The following is a 22,280-nucleotide window of genomic DNA, read 5'->3' on the forward strand; positions in this document are numbered from 1 at the left end:
AATAAGTGCCATTCACATATGATACTAATAGCCTCAAAAAGACATTGTTGCAGAAGCACAGTTCATCTTTCCAATTGAAAATGTTTGAAAATGTTTTTTATCCAACAAACTTCACTACTTAAGCCTGGATATCAAAAGTTCAACATTCAACTTGTTGAGACCTACATCTCTGATTAAATTGATGACCTCTTTCTGGTTAGGGAAGTATGGCCTCCTCTCCTCAACTACACCTACGTAAAAGTAATTTGTATCTTCAATATCTTCTTTGCTCTCGGACTTGCTGCTTTCTTTTAAAGATGTCTGATCCTTCTTAGGGGGGATGCAAACAGGCATGTTCTGGAAATAAGAATATTATGGAAAATTCTTGGACCCTCTGGACAATTCTAGTAGTTCAAGAATATTCTAGAAGAATGCTCAGTATTCAATATAGATCAAGAACTTTCTTGAAAACACACAAGTTTCAAAATATTGTTGTCCTGGTCACAGAAGCGAAGTTTTTGTGAAACAACAGCATTTTGCAAGACAGGGTGGAAAAATGCACTTTCAACCTAAATAATATTAATCAAAAATAAAGATTTATTACTTTGTGTAATTATTAGCGTTATTTTTTTACTGTTTTGCCATTGATTTCAAACTCTCCTTTTCCATTTTTATTTAAAAACCTAATGTGAAGCATTTTTCTATTTTGAAATTAAAAATCTATTTTCATTTAAATCTAATATTTTGTTAATTTTTTTTTATATACTTATGTTTTATATACTTTCTATTCTGCTACAAAGTTTATTAATTTACTGGTTTTTGTATTTCAGTTGTTTTGCATTAAATGACCTTATTCGTGCGTGCCCTGCAGAAGATGTTGTTACAAGGTTACCAAGATTATGGAAACTCTTATTTGATGTTATGGATGACATTAAGGTTATTGAAAATTATTATGAATGAAAAAGTATTTGGTCTAGGAATTAATTCATGTGGTTTTTAATTGAAGCTTTCTTTCAAAAACAAAACGAGTAAATATCTTAATGAAAATATTGACCATCGCTAGCCACTACTTCCCCCCATCTTTCAGGAAATTAATGGACTCTTTTTCAAAAGAATTCCTCATCTTTTGAAAGGACCCAATTAGAGACCTATTTTTCAATACTTTCTGAAGAAGTGAACTGTTGTCTAATCAGCAATAACTGATACATAAAAATGTATCAGTTATTGCTGATAAAGCTCAACATAGTAGGTTTACAAGGTTTCAAAATCCTATTGTACATCACACCTTCCATATCCCACTATATACAAAGCATAACCTTTACACAGTGAATATCTCATTTTGGTTGTGATGAACCTGGTTCACCTGGCTTCACCCAGACCTTTTTTTGTTTAAGATTCTTGTAATTAATCCACTTCTCATCACCAGTAATAATTCAATGCAAGAATCCCTTTCTTTTCTGTCTTTCAAGCAGCAATTCGCAAATAGTTTTTCTTCTTTCAATATCCCTTTCTTTCAATTCATGTGGAACCCAATGTGACATCTTTTGAATCATTTCCATGCCTTTGAGGCGTTTTGAAACTCTTGTTTGCTCAACTCCTAATGATTGTGCAATTTCTTCCTGCGTTTGAAACAAATCCTGATTAAGCAATGCTGTCAATTCTTCATCCTCAAATTTTTTTGGCTGTCCAGGTTACTCTTCCAAGCCAAAATCCCCGCTTTTAAACCATGCAAACCACTTCTGACATGTTCACTCAGCTAGAGCATGGTTACTATAAACTTCCACCAAAATATGATAACTTTCAGTAGCCCTTTTCTTCATGTTAAAGTAATGAAAAAGAACTCCCTACAAAACACTTTATCAGGCACAAAATTTGACATTTTCAGTTAAATAAAAAATGTTGTTTACTCTTCAACCAAACGACATATACTCAAGAAGATGCACAATAACAGTAGCTTTCAAACACATGTTTGGATTAACCAAACAATGAGACAATAAACTAGTTATGTCATCTCTTGTAAAACTGCACAAATTATTTTCTAGACCAAATACATTTTTATTTTAAGATTTTTACTTTATAATAAAATTATTTGCACCCTTTATAATCAAAACTTGTTTCTTTGTAAAGCAAATAAATTTTTGTTTTTTTATAAAGTAAATAAAACTTTTAAAAGTTTACAAATTCTTTTCTTATTACAATTTTTTAATAGTTCAAGTTAAAAAATATGATTGTTTACTTACAGGAATCAGTTCGAAATGCTGCTGCAGTATTTGGAAAGACATTAAGTCGAGTATAATTAACAAATTATTTATTCTATATTTTTTAATTGAACATTGGTATACAATTAAAGTTGGTATACAATAAAAGTGATGTTTGCAGTAAAATTAAAATGTGTAAACTTGAATTTCTTATAAAGGAAAAATGTCTCAACATTTAAATGCTAACATAATTTCAAGGTTTCCATTCATCTTTGTGATGTTAACTACTCAAAACTTGGAGAAAAGGCAGTGGAGGATGTATTAGCAGTGCTGTTAGATATTGGTCTCTCTAGTCGTGTAGATGAAGTTAAAGCATTAAGGTTTATGGATGCTGTTTTTAAAATTCGTTTTAGAATTTTTGATTAATTTTGTATAAATACGTCAATAACACTTTTGTTAAAAATGACTTGTAATATTATTGATTTGTAATATTATTTATTTATAAACAATAAAGATTGAGATAAAAGTATTTAGCATCATGAAGTTTTTAAATTTCTCTCTAGTTTGAAAACACTAGTTCAAGTTTCTAAAAATGCTGTAAGTTTTTTTGCTGTTGTATATATGTATGTATGTATGTATGTATGTATGTATGTATGTATGTATGTATGTATGTATGTATGTATGTATGTATGTATGTATGTATGTATGTATGTATGTATGTTATGTATGTTATGTATGTATGTATGTATGTATGTATGTATGTATGTATGTATGTATGTATGTATGTATGTATGTATGTATGTATGTATGTATGTATGTTATGTATGTTATGTATGTATGTATGTATTTATGTATGTATTCACATACTTAGCATACTCTCTCATTGTGTTTAAGGTTGTAAAAGTACCCCACTTAACACATTTCATCAAAATAGATTCATATTTAGTGCTGCTGTCAGATTATTTAAGTTTAGTAATAAGAAATTATTGAATGAAGAGTGTTACTGTGTATCTGAAGAAATAAGTTTTTTATGGACAAATAAAAAACTTATTTCTTCAGATACACAGTAACACTCCAAATACCTTTACATATAATGTGAGACAGTATAAGAAATATAAGGCAATGCAGAATGAAAAAAACGTTACAAGAAGAAAACGAAGAAAAAGAAAAAAACTTATTAATGGTTTATTACCCTATTCAAGTTGTTCTTTACTGTCAAATGACCCAAGCATACACTTACTTACCAGCTCTTGCTTTTTATTTAATAAATTGGCTGATGATTGCCGGTACGCCGGTATGAAACTTTAGGTACCAACAAAGTTGTCATCTTTTGCTGTACCTTTTATATATATATATATATATATATATATATATATATATATATATATATATATATATATATATATATATATATAAATATTAGGGTAGGTCGATTTTACCCCGGCCCATTGTGTAATGTTGCAGTTGTTGGAGGTAGTTGAAATGAGATACCTCAAAAAGTTTCAGCGAATTTCAATGAAAAATGGTTTGCGGATTTAATTTTAAAGATTATGCGATTGTGCGAAAAACGCTATAAAAAGCGTGATAAGCGGAAATTAAAATTTTCAATTGTGAGAATATTTTAAAAAGTTTTCTAAACGACTTTTTTACAATTTATGATTCTAAATTTATAAAAAGTTGTTTATCTAATTTAATAACTTTTTGAATTTATTCAAAAATATCATTACATGAATGGGAATAATATCCTTTTGACATTTATGCTTGACGCATCTTTCTGCTAAGAAATTTTGTCAAGATGCAACTGTGTCGATTCTCAAACCCGTAAATGTAATGGGATGCTTCCGATACTAGCTTAACAGTTCGCTCTACACTCAATTGTCTAACAGAATTGTCTATGAAGTATTGAATTTCTTGAATTGTAAAATGTTGCGTAGTAAAAGATTGAAATTCCAAATATTTAAGAAACTTACAAATTTAGGGCATAATTGAAAACTTTAAATACAAATCTGCAAGCCACTTTTAATACAGTATTCCTGAAATTTGGTGGAGTTGTTGTTATGCCCTAGTTACAGTAACTGCAACATTTCTCAGTTTGATATTAAAAAAAAAAGGTAAAATCAATGTACCCTAATATATATATATATATATATATATATATATATATATGTATATATATATATATATATATATGTATATATATATATATATTAGGGTGGGGCATAAAACACCAATAAAAGTCAATAAAAAAAATACCATAATAATTTTTCTGGTTCCTTTTGATATGTGTATTAAATCTATTTTTAGATTATGTTTAGTTTTAATGCAAAAGATGATGGAAATGGTCAGCCCTACCCATTTAAATACATGTTTGTATTTGGGAGTTAGGGGGGGAAGGGTTAAGTTAAAAATTCGGTAGTTTTTAAAATTTTTATCTTAGTGTAAATAAAAATAATGTCAACAAGCAATAGTTTTGGAAAAATATCTCATAGTGAAGTTTTTCTTGTTGGAAAAAGAATTGGAACAATACCTAATACACAATTGCCAACTAAAAAAACTGTATTGCAATATTACCATTACAGAGATCTTATGCTAAGAGCTGATTTTCCAAACATTTCTTCAGTAAGTAAAGCTTCATGTCCTCTTGGTGATTTCTTTACTGCACAATGTGCTGAAATAGGCGGTTGTCTCCAAAAATGTTTACCATGCATCGTTTATGAGGTGAAGAAAATATGGCAAAAGCAGGAGTTCCTTTTATTATTACTGACAAGCATATCAGGTTTTCATAAAATTAAAACAATTTTAATTTTTAGTTTAATTCAATTTCAAATTTATGTTGTATAAGTAACAATTATAAAGTCATACAATTTTATATATTTATAATAAATTACATTAATTTTAATGCATTCTTCTACATTTGTTTTAGAGACAAGATTGTTGACTTAGAAAAGAAGAGAAAAGATTTAAACAAATACAGGAACCGTTTAAGTACAAATTTAGTTTTAAAAAGAGAACAGTTTTCAAGAATGATAGAGGAGGTATTTGATGTAAGTCAAAAGAATTGTGAAGGTATTATTATGAAAGATTAAACTAAAGATATAAAAACTAGAAGAGAAGATGGAGATTTTCTTAACGACCAGAAAGGAGCGCGTGTTCAGAAAATGTTAGGTAGAGATAAAATTTCACAAAAACTTGTAAAAAACAAAACAAAATGAGAAATATGAAAACACAACAAAAACTTTAAATACTTTAGATGATAACCAAAATGAAGAGTATCTACAGCCTTCTAGAAAAATTAGAAAACCTAATGTTGTTCCTCTTATTGTTCCAAAAAATACAGGAAAACATTTAGCTCCAACAGCATCACAGTATGGAATAAGTTCGACTGCACTGAGTGCAACTCTTGCTTCTCTTGTAAACAACAGATGATTTTTCTAAAAAATTAAGTATAAGAAAAACTACCTGTAGTATTAAAGACAACTTTATTATATTGGCCAAGAGTAAAAGTCTTACTGTGCATTTTGACTCAAAAGTTATGTTACAAATGAAAGAACTTGGTAAAGAAAAATTGAAAGAGTAGCTGTACTAATCAGTTCACCAGATCTCTCAGAATCCCAACTTTTGGTTATTTTGATTGTGAAAGATGGCACTGCTGAGTCACTTGGGAAAGCAATCAAAAAAACTTTACAAGACTGGGAGCTATTTGACTATGTTAATTGTCTGTCCTTTGACACCACAGTTACAAAAAAGTCTGTACTCTAATTGAGCAGTGGAGAGGAAAAGCTTTAATTTGGATTGCTTGTCGTCATCATGTTTATGAATTACATATAAAGGTAAATATTGAAAAAATCATACAATATTTTTATATTCATTTATATATTTAATTATAAATATTTCTTGATGAATTAAATGCTTTATTAACAAAATTTATTTAAATGATTTGAAATAATTATATTGTAGCACTTTTCAAATGTTCTTACTGGTGGTAAAACAAGTGGACCAAAGACTAAGTTATTTGATAGGCTGAAGGGTAATTGGAAATCATTTCTTGAAAAGAAGATAAATTATGATAACCTAAAAAGATTTGACTCAGAAAAAAAAATTGTATCTTTTTTTGAAAAGCAGGTTGGTTCAATTGTCCTATTTAGATTAATGTGTTTAATTATAAGTTTTAATAATAAAGTTTTTTGAAATTTAGGCTTCTGAATCATTAACATTCCTTCAAAATTGCCTAGATAATGATATATTTCCAAGAAATGACTACCAGTATTTTATACAATTAGCAGTTCTTCGGTTAGGTAGCAAATTAACAAAATTACAATTTAGATTTCCAATGGCTTCGCATCATGCCAGGTTTATGACACAGGGAGTTTATTATTATAACATATGATCTTCTTTAGCCACAATTCAGTATCTTATGTCCTAATATAATATAATTGCAAGAGGGAAAGCTGATTTATGAAATTGCTTCATTTACAGCATTTTTTTATGTTCCATGGTTTATTAAAGCTCCTATCCCTGCCATAGCACCTTCTTTAGATCTAAAAGCTATTAATGAAATGATAAAGTATTATGAATTCAGTTTTAAACCAGCAGAAGCCATACTGAAATCACTTAAAAAGCACAATTGGCATTTAAATGAAAGATTTGTGGTTATGTGTCTTGCTGATAAATGTTTACCTGCAGATCAGCTACAAAAATTAGCTCAAACAGCGAACCCCACCAGTTATAAGATGGGAAAACTGAATTCCGAAATTTTTACTGATAATGAAAAAAAAAAGTAACGAAAAATATTGAAGATTTTATTGGTCCTGAAAGCTGGTTTTTATTTGATTTATTAAAAATGACATTGTATGAGGCAGAATGGCTTAAAATCAGTTCATCAAACTGGGAAAAAGTTTTGGGTTATATTAGATTTAAAAATTATGACACTGGTCTTCTAGTTGTAAATGATAGTGCAGAACGTGCTATTAAACTTGGTCAAGACTTCATTGAAACTTTCAGAAACGAAGAAGATAGCCAAGCTAATTTATTAGTTGTTGCAGATCATCGACTAAAATTTCAGACGACAGAAAAAAAAATCTTGGTTGAAAACTTTAAAATAATTTTTCTTTAAAAAATAAATGCAAATTTAAAAATAATTTTTATTTAAAATACACAGGAAAAAAAATTTATATGTCCCCCTACCTCCCAAATATAAACACCATGTATTTAAATGGGTAGGGCTGACCATTTCCATCATCTTTTGCATTAAAAAAAAATATAATCTAAAAATAGATATATCAGGCTACAAAAATAACCCTTAAGATATCTTTAAAATATTTGTAAGTGACTCTGCCCCCCTTATTATTTACAAAGAATATTAATTTTCTAATTTTCAGACTGCTGGGACTGACCATAGGGGTACCCATAAAAAAAAAAATTACATTTTTTTAATACACATATCAAAAGGAACCAGAAAAATTATTATGGTATTTTTTTTTATTGACTTTGGTGTTTTATGCCCAACCCTAATATAGTTTTTTTCTTTTATTTCTGGATTATTCTTTACAGAATTCATGTCAGAACACATACTACCATAGTTATGTAATTTTGCAATGATTACATATATTGCTCTATTTATACATAATGTTGAGCACTCTTATACAAGCATGAAATTAAAAAAACTTATTACAGCATCAGTGAAACATTCTTCAAATTAAGATATGCCAACTACTTAAAATCAAATTTTCAAAAGAGGTATGGAAAATAAAAGCAAACTTTGCACCTGTTGTTAAATGGAGAATTATAAAGCACTGTAAATCCTAAAACCCAGCTGCAAAAAAAAAAAAAAAAAAAAAAATTCTATCTTCAGATACACAGTGATAAATAAAAATCCAAATAAAGTTTATAGAGATTTGTTTATTTTACTTAATACAATATTCAATTCATTTTTTTCACTCCAATTAAACTCTTAGTGCAAACTTCCTTTTCTTGGATGGAATTGGGGTCAATTTTATTCAAATTATCTTTCCAATTATTCTTGTACACAAATCTTTTCAGTATTGACCAAAAATTCACAATTGGCCTGCATTCTGGCACAAATTTGTCACTTTGATGATGCCCTTCTGTAAACAAGTCCCTTTTGAATTCAAGGCTCCAAGTATATAAATTGTTTGATAGCATTGCTAGGTACTAGAAAATACGGTTTAAAGGTATATTTGGATACAATTGCAATCCAGACTAGTATTTTTTGCAAAAAATTTTCTTTTTAATTGCATTTAATATTGATGGAGTCAAAAAAGTATTACTTGAGTATAAATTGGCTTTTCCATTCACCAAACTGACCAAAAGTGAAATATGATTCATCATCAATGATCAGTTCAAAGTCTACTGCAACAATACAAAAGTGAACCATCAAATTCAAACGAAATGTTTATTTGACATAGGTAAGATTTTTTTATTTTAGCTTGAGTATTGAGTTTTTACTGGGTTCATTTATGTCCCCTGGTTTTTGTTGTTTTTACAAAAGCATCAGCAAAAAAAGATAACCAACCTAACTATTTTTGTAATTAATTTGGTCCTTTTCTTTCTCATTTTTTGTTCATAGAGACTAATGATGAAGAAGATGTCCTCATCATCAGTGATCAAGAGGAAAACACAAGGATGTGCTTCAAATAGACACTTGTACTTTTCACGAAACTGAGGAAACTCCTGGACATTTTCATAGCAAAAGGATGAAGCATGGCATTAGAGAAATTTTAACCTTGAAATTGTCTCAGTTGTTGGATCAGCATAAGGTATCTGATAAAAATGCCACACTAATACTTATAGCTACCATAGAAGCTCTTGAGGAGAATACTGATGAGCTTGAAGTATCAAAAACCATCATCCATGAAAAAGCGAAATGTAATCAGAGAAAAATAAACTGAGAAGGAAACTGTTGCTATTCTTTGGGATGGAAAACTTTTAACCTTCTGAAGACAGAGCAGAGAGAACAAATAGCTGTTTTAATTTCTTATGGTGAAAATGAATAACTGCTAGGAGTCCCTGTAGCAGATAAAAGTACTGGTGAAGAAAATTCTGTGGCTGTACATGAGAGTCTCGAGGAAAGGAGTGTCTCCCATACTATCAATGCAATTTGTTGTGACACTACTGCATCAAACACAGGAAGATTCAAAGGGGCTTGTACAATTTTGGAAAATATGTTGGGTAGAAAGCTCCTTTACCTAGCTTGCCACCACAATATTTTTGATGTCATGTTGAAAGGTGTTTTCGAATATAAGTTCAGATCAACAACTGGGCCTCAACCTGATATATTCAAATGATTCCAAATGTATGGGTGAAGCTCATCAAAAAAACAGTATGATACAGGTATCAGCAACAAAACTGTGAAAAAACCTTCTGAATTAACATCTGCAGATTCCAAAACTAAACTCATGGAATCACAACCAAGAGACAATTACAAGAAGCTCATACTGGTATTGTAGGAACACTGAATGGAATTGAAGTGAGATTTAAGTCTGTAAGTGCCATCAGTCATGTCAGGTGAATGGCCAAGACCATCTTTTGTTTGAGGAACAGAAATAATAATTTATAAGTAGTACACAAGTCCTAAAACCTGTATCCTCATGTTTATAAAAACACTTTGAGCAAACCTTTAGAATAGATTATTCATTATTGTATTCTTCTTAGAGATGGCAAATGAAACAATATCACTTTCTTTTTTCATTAAAATAAGTTGAAGTATGTTATAAAAAACATTGTAATTTTTTTTTTAATCATAATTTCATACACTGAAAAATATTAAATAATTCTCATTACATAATTTCCTTGATGAAAAAAGCTGTTTTAGCTCAGTTGGACTATATGTAACAATAAATGTGTAGAATATAACCTAAGATTTGAAACATACATCATGAGAAAATAATGAAAAATTTTGGAGATATGGCCCAAAGGTGATGCTAGCAGCATGGGGAAACATACTCCAATCATGCTCACACTTTGGGTATCATGAAATCTGCTAAAACTTATCATCTAGTGCAGTTCACTGCAATTTAATCTTCTTAGCTGGTCCACTCATTTACCTTAACTCTTTCTTTTTCTCTTCCAGAAAATAGCAACAAGTATTTCACAAAAGTATTTGTTAAGCTAATTTAGGGATTTGTCAAATCTATCAAGTAAATTTGGATGTTAGTGGTATCTGAGTGTCACAAGGTAAATCATCCCATACAATTAGGAGAAGAAAAAGATATAGTGAACTGTATTTTTATAGAACTAAATCCCAAGTGATTTTAAGATCATTGGTATAAGAACAGAAAAGTTAAACAGAATTGCAGCTAATTGATCTACCAGATTGGATGTCTAAAATATAATGACAAAAAACCCTCCTGCAAAGCCAAAAAAGAGAAATCCCCTGCTATAAAATGTTTACCAAGCTTGACCCCAGTTGTAAAACTAATTTTAAGAGACAATTTGAATGTTAAGGCAGTATCAGATGCCAAAACAGCTGAACAGATCTAATGTCGCTGCTCTAATGTCATCTAATGTTGCTGGATTAAAATTAGCCTCAGCTTATGGAGCTTCAGTTCCACTCAAGTTTGCATATTATGTACATGGTACATGGTGCATTGTGGAGTCAAAACAGATTGCCAGTTCTAGAAATTTGAAAATTTTAAGATTATTCAGGACTCTGTTTTAGAAGTTTAGGAATACTTGCTGTGAAGGAAAACTCTGCAGAAAGTTTCTTAACCATGTGCAGCAATCTTTTTGCAAAAAACAGTTTTGAAAGTCTTCCCAACCATTGGCTCTGAGAAAGTTTCATTCAGTTGTCAAAGAATGTTTTGTTACTGAGCTGGATACTGACCTATTGAATCTGTTCATTAAGACTTTGATCACTACTGACAAAGAGACAAAAGTTCTTAAGAATAAGGCTTTAGAGCTGTCCTGTGGACTACAACAGCAAGCATCTCAACAATAATCTATGTAAATTTTATGTAGAAATTATGCTAAAGAGTTTTGGATACAAATCTAAGTATGTACATTTTGTGTAGAAGTCATGCTTTATAGTTTACACTTACACACATAGACATAGAGTATTAAGCTGCTATACTAAAATTTTAAAAATTATTGTTTTTACATATTGAATATTGAAATCATATTGGCATTGAGTATTGAAATCAGAAAAATACTTTTATTTTTTTGTTTTACTGTAAAAATTTTTATTTTGATTTGTTTTCATAATGATATTTTGAACTTAAGTTATAAATTTTGAATGTCTGGAAGATAAGATGACATTAATATTAAAAAAAAAACCAAATAATTGCAAAAAAGAAAAAAATAGATGTTATTTACTGATATAGTTTTGTGGTGGTGTTTATGGTTAGGTTTGTAAATTTGGAATTAGTGATTAAAGAGTATTAGTTGTATTGTTGACACTAAAGTCTTCTGCTATAGTGTTTTAACTATTGTTTCATTTTAGGGTGTTTTGATAAAACCTCATGTTTCAAAATTCATCATTTCTTTACTTGAGTCTCTCAGTGCCTTGGAACCAGAGGTGAGTACAAAAAAATTGTTTTTAATTTTTTTTTTATTTGTATTACTAAGCATCTTATTTTTAGAGAATATAATTTTAACTATTTGTTTTTTAGTATCTGAATACATTAAATTTACAATTAAGTCAAAATCAGGAAGCTCAAGAAAAGGTAAAAAAAAAATTATATTGTATCTTGTTATACAAAAAAAAAATGTTGTTAAGTTAATTGTTAGTGTGTGTCTATATATGTACATATATACATACATACAGTGGCATATTATGCAGAAAGATTTTCTTTATATCAGAAAATTGCTAATCTTACTCTAAAAAAAAACCATGAGCTAGTTTACTTCAATACAAGTTAAATGCATTTTAATGTCCAAATTCTTACACAAGATAAAAATTAAAACATGAATTTATTGATGCAACATGGAAAAAAATGTCTCTTAAATTTTAATTCTGGACCATACCAACATCATGTTTTATATTATCAGAGATGCAAAGCAACTTTTGAGTCAATAAACTGTTTATTAATACTATTATGATATTAATAATACTACTATACTATAATATTAACAATTATATAGTATAATACTACTTTATTACTACATACATACATACATACATACATACATACATACATACATACATACATACATACATACATACATACATACATACATACATACATACATACATACATACATACATACATACATACATACATACATACATACATACATACATACATACATACATACATACATACATACATACATACATACATACATATATACATACATACAGTATTAGTGTAGCTTGCTTTTTATTTTAGCTTGATATTGTCCGACTATCTGCATCCAAAGCATCTCCCATGATGGAAGCTATTAACTTTGTAAGTTTATGTTTCAAGATCATTTTTATTAGTTTTTAGTTTTATTAGTTTTCTTCAATTCTGTTTGATCTCAAATTGTTTAACTAACATTTTCCAGATTATTTATGAATGGCCAAGTATACTGATTAAAAATAAAAAAACACTATAATTAATACATATTGATATAGGTTAATGGAAAAATAGAAAATGAACTTTATAATTGTTTATAAGTCCAGTCCTTCTTCAAATTGTTCCAATAAATAATAAGTAGTGTGTTTTTATTGAGAATAAAGTTTCCTCTGTAAGCAAAACTCATTATCTCTGTAAAGTTAATGAGTTTCAAGTATTTTACTGAGAATATGTTAATATAATAATTATATTTGTAATATGATAATTATATTTGTAGTACAGTAGATATTGTTATGATCATTTTAATTCTTTTTTACTTCTATACTGAAAGATACTGGACTGGTTTTGTGTTAATTATTTTATGCTATTATATGAAGTCATAGAGTCACTGGAGAGACTATGGAGATACTGGAGAAAAGCTATAGTTTTTAAACGCAACAGTATCCTGGGGTTGTATGAAAGCCTCAAAACTATGCTATTTGACACCACTACAGTGAACACCACGCAATTCATTAGGGCATGTACAACTACAGAAAGATGCAGAAAATTATTGAAATGTGTAATCTGAAATGCAAATAGTGTTTCAAAACTGCTAGTAAGGCTTTTGATATCACCAATAAATGACTGCATTTGTTCAGTTGATTGAGTTTCAGCTGTAGAATCACTATCCAGAGTTGCTGAATTTGGTAAAATATGTTGTTAACTGGATGCTGGCTAAGGTAATATATTTCAAACAGTCTTCTCATCAAGCCAAGTTTATAGGAAAGACCATATACAGTAGTGTCCAAAAGTAATTGAACAAACTAAATATGTTGTTTGAAAAAATACTTTTTCAACAAAGGATAAATTTTCAGCATTTTTTATGAAGATTTCTTTTAAATAATATATATAATGTTACATAGTGTTATATTCTGTTACATAATGTATATAATCTGTGCATAATCCTAGTACTTCATCAGAAAACCTTTTGCCGCAATGACAGCATTACATCTATGTGGCATTAAATCAACCAAATTAATTAAAACATCAATTGGTATTTCCTCCCAAGTGCGCTTAATCAACTCAAACAAATCATGCTGATTAGATGGTTTCCAAACACTAATTTTTCTCTCAATATGTTCTCAAAGATGTTTGATTGGGTTCAGGTCCGGAAATTGTGGCGGCCATTCCAAGATACGAACTTTCTTTTGAGCTAAAAATTCTGTGACTAGCTTGGAGGTGTGTTTTGGATCGTTGTCGTGTTCGAAAGTCCAACCACGCAACATTTTGTCTTTTGCATGTGGCAGCATTATATCTTCGATTACTCCTTTATACATGTTTTGGTCCATAATGCCTTGAACTCAATAGATTGGACCTACTCCATAATAGCTAAAACATGACCAAACCATTACTGAACCACCACCATGCTTTACTGTAGGAACTTGGTACTTAACATCATTTCAAAGACCTATTGGATGTCGAACATATTTAATACCATCAGAACCAAACATATTAAACTTTGACTCATAACTCCATAGTATTTTTGACCATTGGTTTGCTGCCCAATTTAGATATTCTTTAGCAAATTTTAACCATGTTTTATGATTTTTTGCAGAAACAAAAGGTTTTTTTAACAGGACAACAGCCAAAAAGGTTGTTTTTTCTTCAGTGACACTTTACTGTTGCATAAGAGCAAGGAATTTGATATGACTGTAAATTCTCTTTGAATTTCTTTAGCAATCTTGCGCGGATGTGTCTTTGACGATCTTACTACAACATTATCTTGGCGAAAAGTTGTTGATTTTGGGTATCCTGACTTTGTTGAAGATAGGAAGTGACTCCGTTGTTGAAAAACTTTTAATGTATAACCAACTGTTGATTGGGGAATGTTCATATCTATTGAAATTTGTTGCACAGTCTTGCCGTTATTAGATGCTTGTACAATCAACTTTTTCAATGGCTCGCTTAAATATTTATTATGTCCTATTGCAATTAATGATCATTGAATGTTTTTATAAAAATCTGCCTTAAAAAAAGAGGTTTAAATAGTCTAAGTTATATTAAGATTGTTAGAATTTAGTTTGTCAAATTACTTTTGAGCCAATCGTTTCCATTCTTTTAGCAAAGTTTTGAGTAATTACTCCCAAAAGGGAATTTTTTTTTTTTTTCATAATTGTAGTATAATTTGACACGCTTACACAAAATTTCATTTAATAATGTTAACTTAATAAGAAAATATAACAAAAAAGGTGTTTATCCAATTACTTTTGGATGCTACTGTATATACATTTAAGAATGGGTGTTTCAAGTACTGTTCCAAGTAACTTGTCTTCCATTCTATCAGCTATCTCTGCTCCTTGAATTGACCTTTGTTTTATCATAATATAAACAGGTTAACTACCAAGTACTTAATACTCAGCAGTACTCAACACTAATAAATTTCTATGAAAACTGTTAATAGAACTGTGTTAAATAAACCTTGACACCTGAAACTGGTAGTAATAATCAACTAGTAACAAGGATATTAAGCAGTTTTTATGCATTATAACAAATAACAGTACTGTATACAGGGTGCGTAAAAAGTTCGGGGCCATTTTTCTATATTGTTTTAAACAAGGTAGACAAACTTTTTACGCACCCTTGCAGTTTTTCAGATTTTACATAATGTAACCCCATTTGTAAGCAATGTTTTTATTGTTTTTTAGGAAAAATGTTTGAACTCAGACCTGCTATTATTCGTCTATTTGAGTAAGGAAGAAGAGTGAAAGAAATTGTCCACTTCTAAACATCAAACATCACCAAACTGTATCCGAAGTCATTAAGTGATATCAAGAAACTGGGAGCTACAGAGGGTCAAGTGGATGTCCTCAGACTGCTAAAACTCCAGCTAACTGGAATAAGATCTTAAATCGAATCAAAAGAAACTCACAAACACAGAAGAACTCAACAAGAAAAATGGCCAAAGCTGGTGGAATTTCTGAAGGATCAGTCCGAAATATTCTGAAAGGAGCCGGATTAAAAGCCAGGAAATATGTTACAGCTCAATTACTTACAGAAGAGATGAAACGAAAACATTTGAACCGATGCAGGAAGCTTCTGAAACGTTTTCGTGCTGGGCAACACTGAAAAATTCTGTTTTCTGATGAGAAATGATTCGATGTTGAGCAAGTTTATAACAATCAAAATGACAGAAGTTGGTCTAAGGAACCCCTGCCACTCGAAAAAAAAATCATTTTCCATCAACAGAAGCCACAGCAAGTAATAGTCTGGGCAGGAATTACCCACAATAGTAAAACTCCTCTATTTGTATTAGATGGAGTCAAAGCTCGTGAAGCTGAATATTGAGCGATGCTTGAAGAAAAACTTTTGCCTTGGATCCAGCAGCATTTTGGAGATGAAAAATGGACGTTTCAACAGGGCGGTGCACCCTCTCACAAAGTTATACAGACTCAAACTTGGCTGAAAGAGAACTTTCCCAATTTTATCAAAGTTGACATCAGCTCTCAGAGACAGATTGGAGAATGGCCATCAAACTCACCAGACTTGAACCTGGTGGACTACTCACTTTGGAATATTCTAGAGACCAAAGCTTGCATGAAACCCCATCAATCGAGTTAAAAAAAGACCTAATTAAAGCCTGGAAAGAAATGTCAATGGAAACAATTGCTAAAGCTGTGGATGATTTTTCTAAGAGGTTAAAAAGTGCATCCAGGTAGAGGGAGGACATTTTGAGAATATGTAAATAACTATGTCTGACGAACTGTGTACATATATTCATAACCTGTGTACATACATTCATAACCTCTGTAGATACATTCATAACCTCTGTAGATACATTCATAACTTGTGTACATACATTCATAACCTGTTTTGCAAATGAATTATACTGTGTTTTGCAAAATGGCCCCAAACTTTTTACGCACCCTGTAATGATTAAAATGTTAATAGCAACCTCTAAAGATTATCTAACAGAACTGAAATATTTAGAAGAATCCCCTAAAATCAATCAAACAAGTTCTTTTTATATTCTAGTCTGTCCACCCTAATATTCACATTATTTGTCAATACCCATACATTTATTTATAAACCATCAAAGTGATCAAGCAAATTTAGTTATGTAAAGTATCTCATCAGTGATTGACTTTTTTTATTAAATCTATTTGTATGCATATAAACTAAGTTTTAATAGTTTTATGTATGTACACACATGTAAAGTTTTAAAAAATTTACATATCCATAAATAAATTTCTAAGAAATTTATATATGCATATAAATTTGTTTGGTACTTTTTATTTTTAAAGTTTAACAGCTTTAACAAAATTACAATATTATGCAATTTAACCCTTGATATAAGGATTAAAACAAAACTATTGAAGAGATGTGATGTTTGTATCCAAAGATACAAACATCACATCTTAATGGTTTTTTGTACTGCAATTTTAAATAATGCATAATAAAAGGTAAAGAAAATCTAAACTAAAAAATCTACACTAAAAAATCTACATTTAAAAAATCCACACTAAATTCTATAAGTATATGACAAATATACTTTGGTACATATGTTTTATGGAACAATAGATGAAATAAATTGTCAAAGAATGCTGAATTTTAATAAAAATAGTATCTAATTTTTGATAGTTTTATCACAAAAAAATTAGTAATTGAATCTTTGATTTACAGAAGTAAAAGTTATATTAAATTGTAGTTTTTTTTATTATTACATTAGCATTTTACTATTTATAGTTTTTGGCATAGTAATATTTTTGTGTATAACTTTCCTTTAGACTTCACAATATATAGATGAGAACATCTTGGCTGATTTAGTCCCCAGGCTTTGTGATTTGTTGAAGACCGGATTGGGCTTGGGTACCAAGGTGATACTAAAATGTCACTGATTTTCAAATATTATTTAAAAATTAGATGTGTAAATAAAAAATTGATAAATGTAACAACTGAAACTGGAAAAATACCAAAACAGGTTTTTCATTTAACCTACAAAAAATTTTCTGACTTAAAACAAATTACATTTTAGCTTTTTTTTATTTGACTTTACCAGGAATGTTACCATTCTCTTTATTTCAGGTGGGCTGCACAACTTTACTTAATTCATTAATGATGCAATATAAAGCTTTACTAACTCCATATGCTGGTATTTAATATAACTTTTGATATTTTAAAGTCTTAAAAAAAAAGTTTTTAAGCATGTGCAATTAATTTCTTCTTTTCCTTAGGAAAACTTCTTGCCTCATTGCTAAATGGATTGTTAGATTACAACATAGCTTTAAAAAAAGCATATGCAAGTTGTATTGGTCATCTGATTCAGGTGACATTTGCTTGTGTTATCTTTAAAAATGAAGATAGTTTTACTTTAATTTCTTCTATAGCTTATGGAAATAGATGCAATAAATAATAAATGCAAGCCTTATTTGTATTATATTGTCTAAGAAAACTGTATTAATCTTCTATTTAAAATTTAAATAAATCAAAATAGCTGAAATAATGATAAGCCAGAATCCAAGTCACAGAGCTTGATTTGTTTTTTGTTTTGAAACTTTTCACATACAAAATTGATTTTAAAGAACGAAGATGTGTCAACAAATATTTCAATTTCAATGGATATTTTGAATGAGTAAAAAAAAAAGTTTACAGTAAACTTTTTTTTTTCTTTTTTACTGTTTTATTAATTTTAAGTAATTTTGATTTATATTAAATTCTTTTTTTTTTTTTTCTGAAGTATGCAAAAGAAGCAACTATGTCAAAGCTTTTTGATAAGTTGAGCAAATGGTACTTTGAGAAAGAAGGTACTTTCACATTTTGGTTAAAATAAAAATTTTTAAAAAATTTAAAACTAAAAACTGGAGCTTAAGAAAACAAAATATTGAAAGTGTGTGCATGTACATACAAGAAGTTAGTTACTTACTTAGGAATAATATATTTGGTTTAAAAAGTAATGCTAGTAATGTTAAAAAAGTTAAAAAAATTAAAATTATTAAAATACTGTCACCTTTTAGTTTCTTTTTAAATAGATTAGTTATCCTAAGGTTAGTTTCAAAATGTGTTAAAGGCTAAATAGATCTGATTTTTATTTTGGCATAAAGTATTTGTAATGATTATTTAATTTTTAGATCACTCTATGCATTTTTCATGTGCTTTGACATTAAATGCTATGTCAAAATATTCCTCTGACACATTTTATCAGTATCATGGAATTGCATTACCCCTTGTTTTTATTGCAAAGCAACATGGATATATTAATGGTATGTTTTTTGCTTCTGAAAAAAGTAATTTTATTTGAAAAAAAAAAAAATTCTTTTTCTTCTTTCTTGTGTAATTATAATGAAATTATTGAGTGTAATTATAATGAAAATATTGATTAAAAAAATGTATAAAATAATAAATTTTTCCATAAGAGTTATCTCCTGCTGAAGAATATATGCAAGAAATATGGGATGAAATATGGAACAATAATACATCAGGTTTATATTTTTCTACCAAATTTTCTATTGCAACTGCTATTGTTGTTGTTGCTGTTGTAGCTGTTGTTGTAGCTGTTATCATCATCATCATCATCATCATCATCATCATTGTTATTATTATTATTATTATTATTGTTATTATTATTATTATTATTATTATTATTATTATTATTATTATTATTATTATTATTATTATTATTATTATTATTATTATTACTATTATTATTATTATTATTATTATTATTATTATTATTATTATTATTATTATTATTATTATTATTATTATTATTATTATTATTATTATTATTATTATTATTATTATTATTATTATTATTATTATTATTATTATTATTATTATTATTATTATTATTGTTATTATTATTATTATTATTACTTTTAATTTTTTTTTTTTTTTGAAAAAAAGCCAAAAACAACAGTGTAGGAAAGATTTTTACAAGAAAATTTTTTTATACATGCTTGAGTTATACATATTTATTTTGTAAAATAATTAACAAATAAAATTTTTATTTATTTTCATAACATTTTTAAATACTTATTTGTTCCTCTTTTTGCTTTAATTCTGCCAAGTGTTTTGGCATTTTTTTTCCACTAGGCATTTGATTTAATTTTTGTCAAAGTTAGACCATGATTTAAAAAAGATTTTTTTTTAATCTTTTTTTCTAAATAATCTATTGCTTAATTTTTTTTATCTAATAAAGTTCATAAATGCTCTATTAGATATAAATCAGAGTTTTGTGTGGGTCATTCTAAAATATTTATATTTTCTTTAAAAAAAGAGTTTTTTTATGAAAATAACAAATGTTCTAAAATGACCTTCACAAAACCCTGAATAAAACATAAAATCACTTCCTTATCTTTAGATTTTCAATATAAAAATTAGTGTAAATAAATTCTAATTTACCAGCACCATACTATGGTTTCCTAAACAATACTATGCCATACAACCCAAGTCTAAAAAAGTTTTTGTTAAATTTCATTGAAATATTTTTCTTTATATATTTTTTTTCTTTATATTTATAATTTTTGTTAATATAAATTTTTTTATAGATAATTTTGTTTCTCTCAATTCAAATTATATTTTAGTTATAAATAATAGCACTTAAGTATAATCTTTCTAGGAAATACTTTTGCAATTAAGCTTTACTTAAAGGAAATGTTTGATGTGATAAACCCACTTCTTATAAATCAATCATGGACACTTCGTATAAAAGCTTCAAAATCTATAATTACTATAGCTGAAAGCTTAGGTATATTTAAAAAATTTGTTTTTCTATAATTAGAATTAAAATTTTTGCAGATGTTAAGTACTTGATATAAGAAGTGTTTTTCATTTTAGGTAGTTCTCTTCCTCACCCATATTTACAAAACTTTATTCAAGTTCTATTGGGTTCTTTACATGGAAGAACTTGGCCAGGAAAAGTTAGTTCTTTTGAAATTGTTCTGTGTTGTTTTATGAAATTAGAGTGGCTTAAAACAATTAAAGTATATATAGGAAAAACTAATATACCTAATAGGGTTAAAAAAACTTGGGAAACTCATATTCTTGTTTTAAATCAATAAATCTTTTTCAAAATAAATGAGAAAAATGTTAGTAAGTAAAAAAAAAAAAGAAAAAAATTCAACTTAAATTTATTTTGTTTAAAAACTAAAATAACTATATACTGTAATCTGTAAGTATACTAAATAATCTTTTTTGATAACATTACAAAAGTGAATAGGAATATAGGGTTACAAAAAGGTTATAGCCATAGCCCAAATTATTTACTTTGTTAAAAAGTGTTTATAATGCATTTTTACCTTGTGTAAATTATATTACCTGATCTAAGTTTAAATAATGTTAATCTATTCATAGTTGTCTCTTGACCATTTTGAGTAAATATTTAAAAGTATTTTCATGATTTGGGAATTTGCCAAAGCATTCATGATAAATCCAACATCTAACTTTTTCATCAGAGATCATGATCTTTTTTTATTTATTTATTTTGGTTTAAATATGCAGGAAGTTCTCTTTGATGACAACATTCATTGTGATGATATTGATGTAATAATTCAGTCCAAACATCACACCCCTTGTTACAGAAAATTACCAGAATACTCTATTCTTTTTCCATTCTCATAAATTAAAACATTTTGAAAATTCTAATGGTATTTTGAACTGATTTTAAAATGTTTTAGTGAAAATTGATTTTTAAATGATTTAAAGTTTTTAAGTGTGACAATGCTTTAGCCTCGCAGCAGGTTGCAAAGGTTTCACACCGGGTTGCACATTTATCTTTTAACTTTATTACTATAAAGTATCACACAATTTTTTATTTAATATCAAAGAAAGTGTGCTTTTTTTCATATGCAAACTTGTTTTAATATGTTTAATGTGTTATTTCTTTTAAATATTTTTATGTTTTAGTATGTAAAAATTTACATCTAATTCTTTAAAAGCAATACAAGATTTCACTTGCTTTAACTTTCTATCAACATTTTTAAACAGATTTGACATCTGGTGTTAAATCTATTTTAAAATGTTAACTGGAAAATCTAAAAATGTAAACTTACATATATGATATTTATAAAAAATTCCATGCTTCAAATTATTTAATTTAGGAATTTCTTCTGAAAGCTTTATCAACAATTTTTATAAAATGCAGGTAAAAACTTTTTTAAACTTGGAGTATACACTCCTTTTTACAACTTGATTTATTTTTCAAAGATGCAGTTCAGTTGTAAATAAATGAAGTAATGTAATAAAAATTAGAATTAAAATTGTTTTATTATAATTAATGTTTTAACACTTCATCATCATTACTTTTGATTGATCAAGCATCAATTTTTATTGAATTCAGCTCTAGAATTAAACTTTAGTTTTTAAATCAATTTATCTGCAATTATTTGGTGTAGTTTCATTTTTAAAAATCACTTTTAGTTGACTTTAGTTTTAAAAGATTTACTAACATTTAAAATATTAACTAAATTTCATTGATTTTAATGGTTTTGTTTTTAGAAGTGGATTGACTGATTCCAAAACTATTAAAGAGGTGTTTAAATGGTGTTCTAAATGTTTTCTTTGTAGTACTTCTAAGTTTAAAAATCTTAACTTTTTTCCTATTATGTTATACTAT

The 22,280-nt window shown here is 28.1% G+C and overlaps 1 protein-coding gene, 1 long non-coding RNA gene and 1 pseudogene across 10 annotated transcripts in view; all 3 read left to right on the forward strand.

Annotated features, from left to right (window-relative positions):
• The window catches only part of LOC145190719 (proteasome adapter and scaffold protein ECM29-like), a 113,569-nt gene that overhangs the window by 84,444 nt on the left and 6,845 nt on the right, over positions 1-22,280 (forward strand). For 6 of the 8 annotated variants that reach the window (XM_090079040.1, XM_090079041.1, XM_090079042.1 and 3 more), the window contains 17 exons: positions 810-915; positions 2,222-2,269; positions 2,436-2,557; positions 2,741-2,774; positions 11,635-11,709; positions 11,804-11,857; positions 12,524-12,583; positions 17,455-17,544; positions 17,753-17,819; positions 17,902-17,993; positions 18,405-18,471; positions 18,796-18,927; positions 19,081-19,146; positions 20,286-20,414; positions 20,504-20,586; positions 21,766-21,809; positions 22,163-22,196. In XM_090079040.1, the coding sequence (XP_089935166.1) occupies positions 810-915; positions 2,222-2,269; positions 2,436-2,557; positions 2,741-2,774; positions 11,635-11,709; positions 11,804-11,857; positions 12,524-12,583; positions 17,455-17,544; positions 17,753-17,819; positions 17,902-17,993; positions 18,405-18,471; positions 18,796-18,927; positions 19,081-19,146; positions 20,286-20,414; positions 20,504-20,586; positions 21,766-21,809; positions 22,163-22,196 (1,303 nt within the window). The remainder of the gene's footprint in view (positions 1-809; positions 916-2,221; positions 2,270-2,435; positions 2,558-2,740; positions 2,775-11,634; positions 11,710-11,803; positions 11,858-12,523; positions 12,584-17,454; positions 17,545-17,752; positions 17,820-17,901; positions 17,994-18,404; positions 18,472-18,795; positions 18,928-19,080; positions 19,147-20,285; positions 20,415-20,503; positions 20,587-21,765; positions 21,810-22,162; positions 22,197-22,280) is intronic. The other 2 variants (XR_016449873.1, XR_016449872.1) reach the window with 1 other exon arrangement.
• LOC145184985 (uncharacterized) lies at positions 4,499-7,405 on the forward strand (annotated as a pseudogene). Its single transcript, XR_016449874.1, has 4 exons — positions 4,499-4,953; positions 5,101-6,007; positions 6,135-6,299; positions 6,373-7,405. The product of XR_016449874.1 is annotated as an uncharacterized LOC145184985 (transcript).
• LOC149891978 (uncharacterized) lies at positions 13,069-17,140 on the forward strand. Its single transcript, XR_016449876.1, has 2 exons — positions 13,069-13,410; positions 15,376-17,140. It is a non-coding gene; the product is annotated as an uncharacterized LOC149891978 (long non-coding RNA).

Source organism: Hydra viridissima, unplaced genomic scaffold, assembly GCF_058129835.1.
Source record: "Hydra viridissima isolate aposymbiotic clone 2 unplaced genomic scaffold, HvirCarnegie_v1 scaffold_2, whole genome shotgun sequence".
Lineage (NCBI taxonomy): Eukaryota > Metazoa > Cnidaria > Hydrozoa > Anthoathecata > Hydridae > Hydra > Hydra viridissima.